Source organism: Mirounga leonina, unplaced genomic scaffold (assembly GCF_011800145.1).
Source record: "Mirounga leonina isolate KUSES-001 unplaced genomic scaffold, KU_Mleo_1.0 Mir_220869, whole genome shotgun sequence".
Lineage (NCBI taxonomy): Eukaryota > Metazoa > Chordata > Mammalia > Carnivora > Phocidae > Mirounga > Mirounga leonina.
This window is the reverse complement of record NW_023270549.1, coordinates 1-10,186: the sequence shown is the minus strand read 5'-3', so window position 1 is coordinate 10,186 and position 10,186 is coordinate 1. Positions and strand designations below refer to the sequence as shown.

Genomic DNA, 10,186 nt, shown 5'->3' with positions numbered 1-10,186 from the left:
AGGCCAGCATCCCAGTTATTATGCCCTAAGATATTCTTATTTTGGTTCCTCTTCTCATATGCTTAATTAAAAACAGAATGGTGGTGGTGGGATCTGTTAGAACATGTATTTGCCAGGCATCTCGACACTGTGCCTGTCCCAGAGAAGTAATTTACTGAGTGTTGCTTGAGTGAGTGACCACCACCAGGGCCTGGGGAGCCATAGGTAATCCCATGTAAGATGGAACGTGTGCCCCACAGAAGACTTCTGGATGCTCCTCTTTGCACCGGGGATTATAACCAAGAGCCCCGTCCCCATGTGAGCTCCAACTCTCCTGGTGTGGGTTTATGGGGTGTGACTCATGTCTGTTCTTTGCAGGGTGAGATGCTAGATAACATAGAGCTGAATGTCATGCACACAGTGGACCATGTGGAGAAGGCACGGGAAGAAACGAAAAGAGCTGTGAAGTACCAGGGTCAGGCCCGGAAGGTGAGACTCTCCGGCTGCCTTCAGAGAAGAGAGTCCATTCTCCTTCCTGTCTCTTGCTCTTTCTCTCTTCCCTGTGCCTGTCTCTGTTTCTGCTGCCACCACCTCTTGCATCTGGGGAAAGGGAGCCATGATTGACCGTATCGAGAACAACATGGACCAGTCAGTGGGCTTTGTGGAGCGGGCCGTGGCAGATACCAAAAAGGCTGTCAAGTTTCAGAGTGAAGCTCGGAGGGTGAGCACCTTAGTCTCCACTGGTCTGGCTTGCTTCTCCTCTCTCTGGTCCTCCCCACCTGTGTACTTGATCCTTTGCCTTCCCTTTCTGTCCTGGCCTCATCCCAACACCTACATCAGCCTTTCCCAGAGAGTAGCTGCCCTTTCTCCCCTGGTGTGCCTTGCATGGATCTGGCTCACATACTCTCTACCCAAGAACCCACACTTGAAGACAGTTCTGCAGGGTGGATGCATTGCCCAGTGTTGCCGTTAGACTTCTCCTGGATGGAGCTCATGATCCTTTCAGATGTTACACTTGACTCCTCTGTTCTTCAGAAACCTGTTCACTCTCTTCCACTCCATTAACCAAGCCCACCCCCCTTTTTTCTACTGTGAACCCGGTGCTGTGCTGATCTCCATACAACATTACCTCCTATCTTATGGAGTATTCCCTACTTATAGGTGAAACTGTTGAGGGTCAGAGGTTAAGTAATTGGCTTCATGGCACCTAGTAAGTATAGGATTGGGATTCAAATTCAGATTCCAATCATGCTCTTTCCCCCACACCAGCATATTTACCCCTCTCCCGGTGTCCCTGTTGCTTGAGAACTTCTCAACTTCTCTGCCCATTGTGGTAGCCAGCTCTGGTGGCTTGTGCTTTTTAGACTGTTCTTTTCTGACTATTCTCCTGGGCTCTGATAATTTTCTTCTTCAGTTCTTTGATTTTCTTCCAACTTTACCTATTGCTTGTGCAGGGATTCAAGGAGTGGGGAAATTATTTCACCTAACGAATCAAGGCTGGCTCACAATAGGACTGCCATCCTGCTTTCTGAGCCCCAGTCACTGGACTGGGTCTGATGGATGGGCGTATGCTTTAGGGGAAAGACAGACAGAAGTTTGAAATTAGGACTATTTGAAAACATACACTTCTTCTTGAAAATGAAAAATTGGTCTCTTGATACCTTGGCTTATTGCTGCTCGGAGACCCCGTGATGGTTGCTTTTGTATCTGTCCACATGTGCAAGACTTAGTGTGAGTCGAGAGCCCACAGAAGCTCCGTGTTTCCATCTGCTGGCCTTGCTAGCCAGGAAGTCACTTAAGATATATAAAATATCCTAATAGAATGTCTTTATGTAGATCTATAGTCTTATTTGGGTTGATAAGAGGCTTTCAATGTAGAGGTGAGAGGGGTTGGGTTTTGGATGAGTTGTTGTTTTTTGGTTGTTTGTAATAATGGTTTGTTTGTTTCTCTTATCCTCTCCAGAAATTGATAATTATCATTGTGGTAGTAGTGGTGTTGCTGGGCATTTTAGCATTGATTATTGGACTTTCCGTTGGGCTGAAGTAATGGCGGCCCGAGTGGTTGCTGCACTGAAATGTAAGTAAATGGAAGGTTCTTGGGGATTCTGGATTGGCTTCCTCTTGAGAAATTGGCCTGGGATTTCACATGGCAGTGCTCCTCCCTTGTGATTGTCCTTGGACACACACACTGAGCTCTCTCAGACTTTCTATCACCTGTGCCTTCTTTCATCTCCTTAAAATACTCTTCTGGGCTTCTGGTGCCAGGGGAAGTTCTCTTCTGGGCCGGGCTCCCATTGGTTCCTCTCCCGGGGACTCTGTCCCAGCTCTTTGTCTTACACTGTATGTTGCCACCTGTCCTGGCACACCTGAGCACCACATTTTTGCTCCTTTTGCTCGGGAAGCATGCTCCTAATTGGGTACAATCTGTGTCCTGAGTCTGGGGTTCATCTTCTGAATTCTTGCTGACTTCCATGGATGTTGGGCTTTGCTTTCCATTCCCTTTTTAGTGTAAACAAAGCTTTGGATTGGGGTTTGGGGTGGTGGGGTTTTGTTTGTGGCTGACGGGTTGGATCTTGAATGATACAGCAGTTAACATTTTTGAGTGTTGAGTTGTGCCAGACCGTGTATTGAACACCTCATACACACGTCCTCGAATCCCCACAATACCTTCTTGAGGTAGGTGCTGTTGTTTATCATATTTTATAGACGAAGACACTCAGGCTTAAAGAGATGTTAAGTCACAGGGCCAAGTTTGAACACACAGCTGATGGTGGGCCTAGGAGAGTTCTTTCCTACATCTTAGCTTCTCTTTGTAAAACCAGGTAGCCATTTATCATTGTCTACCAAGTCCAGAGAACCTTGGAGGAGAGTAAGTTTAAAATTTAGGCCGTTAATTTCTTTAAATCTGTCAGGGCTTCATGTGCATAGTAGCAGCACGACGGGAATGATCTAATTATTGGCACTGTTAACACTTTTATGACTTCTTAGGTGTTACTTTTCTGAATAAAATATAGGATGTCATATAACAAAAACATATAAAACACAGAAAAGGTGAACAGAATTAATTTTTAATGTTATTGCTGATAACCTTGTGGCATGTTCACACACTCAGACATGGTTTCACAGACTTCAGACTACATTATCGATGGTTTTAGACCCAGTTCAAAAATCCTATGCATCATTCCACATCACTGAAATGTCTTTGTAAATCTAATTTTCAACACAAGATTGTGAATATACTCTCAATTATTTAATACTTCCCCAAAGTTAGAGTTTTGTGATTACTGTGTTACTGTAACAAACAGTATGACTAACCTCTATTTTTCTCATTGCTGTTTTCTCTTATGAATTCAAAGAAGTCTGGTTGCTGAGGTAATAGATACCAATGTCTTTAATACTTGACACATACTTCCATGTTGGTAACCAGACCTGATTCTTCTCTTCATTTTTGCTTCCGTGTGCCTCTTCTTCCTTCTTCCTCCTCCCATGTGACCAGAGGGTCTCGAAGTTAGATATTTATAGCACTAAACATCAACTTCTTCTTGAGAATGTAAATGAATTCCTTTTTTAAATGAGGAGACTAATTAATGTATTGTTTTTAGTTGACTTACCTGATCTCCAAAATGCTGTGTCATCCCTGAGTAGTGTTGGGCTGTTTACTGTAGTGTATTTCATAAAGTCGGGACTGGTTGCTGCTTTTAGGTCTGGACCACCCCCCCCCCCATGTGGCCTGAGGGCAAGAGGTCTCTGAACAGGAGGGAGGGAAGACAGCCTTCCTTTGACTCCCCAGTTGTGTGCCAGGTCCTGTTCTAGGATAGTAACATTGTCCGCATTTTCAGATGGGAAACTCTTCGGAAGCACAGTAAAGTTAAGAAACTTGCCCGAGCCTACCCAGCACTTAAGATGGAGCAGCCATGATGACCCCTGAACTTTTCTTTATTCTTTTCACTGTGTGAGAGAAGTGCGGAGTAGGAGAGTAACGGAGAAGATTCAAGTTCTGGAACTTGTATTTGAAAAGTGCTGATGGGGGCCCTGTAGAGAGAACGGGTAGCTTTTGTGGATCGACTGTGCCACCCCCTGGCAAGTCCTTCCACGGGAATGTGACAGCCTGTGTGAAGGATTATAAAAAGCCCAGGGATTTATTTTTAATATGGCTTGTTGTTTCTTTCACGACAGGATATTTATTTCTGGGTCCTGTCTTGGGTTTGTCTACAGGATTTCTCAGGTTTACTGTTGACTTCTCCATTGCTCTCCTTTTTGCAGTGATGTCTGATCTTCCGTCTCCACCTTCTAGGTTTGTGACTGAGTGTTAATGTTGCTCTCCACCATCATCCTGTGTACTGATCAGCTCCTCCTTCCCCTGCCTCTTTTAGAACCCGATTTCACTCCAGCCTGGTGTGGCCACCCTTGTCTTCAGATGGGAACAGAGTTTGAATGGCCTTCCTGTGGGAGAGTGCGACCTGTTCCTTTGTTTCCTTGTAATCGTCCTTGGACCTGACCCAGCAAACAATTTAGCCCAGGAGGAAGCTAATCTACCTGATGCAACCCTGAGTTCTCCTCAAAACCTGCTCCTGCCCCACCAACTCTGAAGTGCCTTCTCTCCCAGACAGTACGAACCAACCCAGCTTCTCTTTGTTCCCTCTGAATGTGTCAAATTATGCCTTGCACCTTGGAAAGCCCATTAGAAACCTTCCCAAGGTGCTGTATTTTCTACCTCATGGAGTATTCTCCTTCCAGAAATTGCAGTGTATTTTGTAGGGGGTTATCATTAACAACACAAAGGATTCTTCCAAGTGTGGCAACAATAAGGCTTGGCTTGAGCCTTCTACTTGGCAGGGTCTTGGTCCTCACAGTTTGTTTTCCCTATGTCTTGAAAATATGTGGACTGGCAGATGTCATTTTGGTCTTAGAAGCTTGTTTGAAGTTCAATTTTAAATTAAGCTCTTAGTATGTTCAGCTTGGTGGCCAACTTCAGTCTTTATGTTGTATTCTCTCATGTTTACTCAAGGAGGCACCAGCATGATACGATTGTCCTAGGTTACCATTTGTAAAGGCTGAGGGTATGAGATATTTGTTTCCCTCTCTGACTCTTGGAAACTGGCTGTTCTCCATTGGAGTGATGCTTTGTGAAGCCATTGCCTTGAGGTGAAAAATAACCAGGCACTTAAAATTGGGCCAGGGACAAGGTGCTTGAGTCTCAGGCTCTGGAAATGCTCAGATTGGTGCGAGTATTCAGTCACTCATTTCATATATTCCAGATGTATTTTTATAATCATGTGTGTGAGACGTAATGTATATATTTGCCCGTGTCACTCAGGAAGTAGGAAACTAGAAATGGAGAATATTATAATCTCGAAACAAACAAACAGACAAACCAACAGGCTAAAAATTAGGTAAGAGACATTTGCTTATCTGCAAATGAATCATAGTAGAAATGTGATCTTCTGGTGTCATCGAGAAACCTTGTTTTCTGGTGAGTACTGGGACAATCATAGATCTTTGGGGTGAGGACTAAGTTGACCCCCTTAAGTTTTTCTGCTTAGCAGACAGAAGGTGTGACAAGTTTTGGCACCTCACCCCACTGCTGCATAGGTGAGGCTTGTCCTGAGAACATCCCAGAGCAATTTGAGATCATTCCCGTGGCCTTTAGGATGATCCTGTCTCCAGGGCTGAGTCAGCTGGGGGAGACCGGGGACTACTGAGTAGCTGGTATTGCTACCAGGTTAATGAGCTTGACAGGTTCTTTGTCTCCCCCAATTCTTGTCATGTAGGAAGCAACAGCCAGGAAATGATTTCAAGTGTAGTGACTATGCTGACCCCCTGAGATTCTCTGCCAGTCTCCCTGATGTATAGTTTAGCTTTAACTTTCTAGGATAGGGTGAGCACCTAATCCAGGGACTACCCCTTGGCTTCCTTTGCAAAGGCTATGTACTTCATCATTGCTCAGCACTCAGACAGAGCCAAGGGGATGCCTTCTTACCCATGGCTATGAAGTCAGGACAGTGGACAGGCTCCAGCAACAAGGGAAGACAAGCTCTAATCACAGGTCTTTGTCGAGCCCTGGGGCTTAGTTTGGAATACAAGTGAAGGATTTTTTTGTCATTTGTATTTTTTAAATGTAAACTTGATTATTTTATTGATAATTTAAAAATAAATTACTTTATATTGATTGTGAAACAGTTCTGGCTCTATTTCCCTGCAAAATAGTGGTTGGGTGCCACCATATGGTGATTTTTGTTTAGGTTTTAGAAAAAGGGTTAAAATCCTTTTTAACCATGTGCCAGATCAGATGGATCAAAAGTTCTAAATTTTGAAAATGGTTTAACTCTCAAAGAATACACTGAACTACATTTGAATTTCAGGTTTAAGGTACTCCCACCAGGAATGCGGTTCACTTGTCGTGGGTATCTGGCTCTAGGAGAGGATAGGGATAACTCTCATGTGATGGGATCCAGAAGGCAGAACAACATACTAAACACCCTCAGAGATCGCTGTTGATCTAATTTTGAATCTCTTGCCTGAAAGCTACGCTTCTATTCACATCTTGAGTTCTAGAAGCCAGATCCATCTCCCTTTCCCTTCACATCTTCCTCCATGTCTGGATCCACTTTTGTCTTCCTTCCCTTGCAACTCTGCACAGTGATGCTGCTTCTCACATGCTTTTTCTTTCCTTGTCTGGACGAGCAGAAGAAGATCATGATCATGATCTGCTGTATTATCCTTGCGATCATCTTAGCTTCTACCATTGGGGGCATATTTGCCTGAAAAAGGTGAGCCAGCTGTGGGGAGGGTGGGAGGTACTTTCACTTACTTTTATATCCTTAGGGCATTTGCTGTTTGTAGCTGGGTTCCCCAGATTTGGGTGGGATTAGGTGGTAGAATAGATAAAGGCTGGAGAGAACTAAGGAAAAAGTTTTCATAGAGAGAAAAATGTGTTAATAATGAGTTGGCAGTAGATGGGGAAGGCAGGTGGCAGTCCGTTCCATAACCAGGGCTGGTAGCAGAATGCTCTGTTTAGAATGCTTTGTAGGATGTTGATTTCCTGCAGCAAAATTTGGGCAGTGGTGTCTGGGAATGGCTAAAGGAGAAAGAATTAGTTCTCGCATTGGAAGCGCCCCGAACTCCTTAGGAGAAGAGAGCCAGCCAGTAAATCCAGAGTAAATTAATTTCCTCTCTTTGAGGGTTCAGGCTAGTTAGTGCAGACTCGCTGAGTAGACTCTTTGCCACTGCAGCGGAAGGGCTTGGTGATCCTGGCTTCGGACATCCTGTTGTATAACCTGTGATTTTCTTCCCCCTCCATTCTCTCCTGCAGTCCTCCCCAACGGAGCCTCGGTCGGCATTTTTCATCCTTCTTTCACTTCTGTGGTGCCATCACTTCTCCACTGCAGATTCCTCAACAGCTACTCCTCTTTCCATTATGAAACCTATGACACAGGGTGTCCATCAACCACCTATTGAAAGTTATGCAAAGGTAGACTTAGGACAGTACAGAATTGGGTGGGGGCGGGGCTGAAGGAACAGTTTGCACAGCAACATGAGGCTGGTTGGCAAGATGGTGTCCAGGAGGGGCTGTGGGCTGGAGAATACGTGCCTGTCCAGGAAATAAAACAGAGCCAGGCAGGTACTGGAGCACACCCAGCTCATCAGCACTTCATTTTCTCTTTGATTAACACCAGGCCTTTGTTACGTCTGCTCTTCAGGTTCTTCTAGGTCTCATCTTTGACCAGCCCTCCATCTACTTCCTTCTTCAGGGTCTAATAGTCTAAAGTGAAGATGGTCTAACCATAGGCGCCATGCAGGTCTTGCTCACAGCAGCGTCCCCAATGCTTAGCACAGTGCCTGCCACTTACGGATGTTCAAGTATCAGTTGACTTAATTACCTGTTAATTAAGCTCTGATTTCTGCTAACGGTTGAGTCCATGGGTTTTAATCTGAAACCTATTAAAGCATCAGTAGTAAATGGGTTTGTTAGTATCAGAGGCTGTGTGCAAATACCTGGGAAGGGGCTGATTCACTTATGCAAAAATAGGACAGGCCTCCCTTTACTGTGACATACAAAGTTCTTTTTTATGGGTGGTGATGGAGTGGACAGTCTCTCACTCTGCAAAGATTGGCTGGCCCCAGGATTGTGGTTCAGTAACCCGGTGTGGGTCCCAAACAAAAGAAACAGGTTTATACCGCAACTGAACTCCCAACAGTCATCAGCACCATACTCGTGAACCGTAGCAGAGATGAGAGGTCAGGTCAGAGAGGTGACAGGTGGCTACCACTCCCATGGTTTCTTACATGGTTTGTGGTGCTACCTGAACCTGATTTTGTTGGCCAACAATGTGTGTATAAAACTGTCCCAAACAATGGCCCCAATTCAAGGTTCAGATGTGTTCTAATGCAATCTAGTAATTATATTACAAGAGCTTCACTAAAAATACATTAAGAACCACCATGTACAACTCTTGAGGACCGTGTAACTGTTTAGATATATTTGTACTTTTGAAAGTAGATTACTTTCTTTGTGGGACATCTTTTTAAGAAAGTGGGATTAAACTGGTAAGAACAGATACTACACTTGACCTTAGCCAAAAGTGGGATTAAGAAAAAAAGCTGACATTTCAAGTCAGTGTGCTGTTTTCTACCCACTTGCAAAAGCAAATGGTTTACTATTTCTATCCATTTGTATTTCTTTCAGTTTTATAGGGGATAGAAAACTGCTGGCTAGCTCTGGAAGAGATGAATCTTGTTAAAGACAGACAGGAAGGTGGAACCATGGGGATCTGGAACACATGGGGCCTTTATTCATCCAACAGTAACTAGTTGAGTGCTGTGTGGCACACTGCACCGTCCTAGAACCTGCAGGGAAGCAAAGGTAGAGCCTTTACTCACCCTCCTCAGAGAATTTCAGACCTAGGAAAGGCCAGACAACAACCTTTATCGAAGTTCCTCGTGTTAAAAGGCAATGGTATGTTCCTTACTGTATTGTCCAACGTCCCCCTTTGCCTTCCGAGATTGAGAGATGGGTAGCTGGACATAAATAAATATCTGCTCAATCAATTAATGTATGTACTGCTATTTTTTTGCTTTTCAAAAAGTTTGTAACTAGTAAAGATATCAACTAGCTCCTGTACTAAAGAAGGTACAGAATTCTCCCACTGTCCAAAAGTAGAGCGTTCCTAAACTGAAATGATGTACAGTGAAGAACTACCATTTTGTAAAAGCGAAAATCTTCTTCAGATTTCTTTCAGTTTGAGAAAAACAGGTACTACTGTAGCTCTTTGGCAAAAGCAAATGTGAAGCAGACTTTGACAGCAGGGAAACCCGTGCAGATATTAAATCCAACTTATACCAGAGGTGGGAGATGGAAGCATTTGTTTCAGCCCTGAAGACATTCATCTTACAGCTGGGGAGAACTGGACCCCCTAACAGTCAGTGAAGCCAGCTTCATAATCATTTAAGGATTAGGAATGACCAATGAAAAGTTATATCCTGAGGTGATACTCATACTTTATTTGATATAAATATAATGCACTTAAAAAAAAATCAACAGATATTCTACAATTTCTCAGAAATAATTTACTCATATACTGCTCCTTGGTTAGATCTCAGAGCCACCCAAAGACTGTAAGGGTAGGCTGAGGGGAATAAAAATGTAGATTCTCTCTCTTGGTAGCCTTTGTACATTTATGTCTCCCATTCTCACTACACACGTTCAGGCATATAGAACTTGCCCCAGTACTGCCCCTTCTGGGTCAAGTCATATGGGCTCAGGAATTTCCGTATCCCAAGCATGTTGGCAGTGGCTATGCGCTCAAAGGTCCAGGGGTTTTGGTTGTTCTGTTCCCGTTCCTCCTGATCTTTCCGCATCTTCTCAAGAGTCTCACGGCTCACGGCCTTTGCTGGGAAGGGCAACTTGTGGGCAACCTGGTCCAGGAAACCTTGTACCTCTTTGAATTCACAACGCCCACCCACCTCTACTATGAGACGGCCAGCCTTCACAGGAGTCACGTAGTGATCAATGGCACCTTTGCCTCCCCCCATGCGCTGTCCCATACCCTTGCGGGTGATGGGCTTGAAAGGGGCTGGTACTCTCCATAAAGCAAACATGTTCTTGGGGTCCATAGAGCGGTTGATTGTCAGGCGCATCATTTCAAAATGGCCCCAATGGAGGTAACCACCACCCAGTGCCTAAAAGTGGATGAAAGAATTAGAAATA

General features: G+C 44.4%; 2 protein-coding genes across 4 annotated transcripts; one reads left to right on the top strand and one right to left on the bottom strand.

The window, feature by feature from the left end:
- Positions 1-28: 28 nt before the first annotated feature.
- Positions 29-5,353, top strand: LOC118026191 (syntaxin-3-like). Of its 3 annotated transcripts, none has more exons than XR_004683493.1 (3): positions 29-468; positions 1,943-2,056; positions 2,686-5,353. XR_004683493.1 is itself a non-coding variant. In XM_035028945.1 (2 exons), the coding sequence occupies exons 1-2, from the start codon at positions 220-222 to the stop codon at positions 2,024-2,026; spliced, it is 333 nt and encodes a 110-aa protein (XP_034884836.1). In that variant the 5' UTR covers positions 29-219; the 3' UTR covers positions 2,027-2,657. The 3 variants fall into 3 exon arrangements, 1 of the variants encoding a protein (XP_034884836.1); XR_004683492.1 differs by having other exon boundaries at positions 30-468; positions 4,353-5,353; XM_035028945.1 differs by lacking the exon at positions 2,686-5,353 and having other exon boundaries at positions 1,943-2,657.
- Positions 5,354-9,457: 4,104 nt separating this feature from the next.
- Positions 9,458-10,180, bottom strand: LOC118026190 (39S ribosomal protein L16, mitochondrial). The gene has a single exon (XM_035028944.1). It carries the CDS (start codon positions 10,117-10,119, stop codon positions 9,673-9,675), a length of 447 nt encoding a protein of 148 aa, XP_034884835.1. The 5' UTR covers positions 10,120-10,180; the 3' UTR covers positions 9,458-9,672.
- Between the last annotated feature and the right edge of the window lie 6 nt (positions 10,181-10,186).

What these genes read in the sequence shown, in the direction of transcription:
- LOC118026191 (XM_035028945.1), top strand. Translation starts at nt 220, where the DNA reads ATGGAACGTGTGCCCCACAGAAGACTTCTGGATGCTCCTCTTTGCACC. An exon ending in ACCAGGGTCAGGCCCGGAAG is followed by an intron (nt 469 to 1,942) that starts GTGAGACTCTCC and finishes TATCCTCTCCAG; the next exon opens with AAATTGATAATTATCATTGT.
- LOC118026190 (XM_035028944.1), bottom strand. Translation starts at nt 10,119, where the DNA reads ATGATGCGCCTGACAATCAACCGCTCTATGGACCCCAAGAACATGTTT.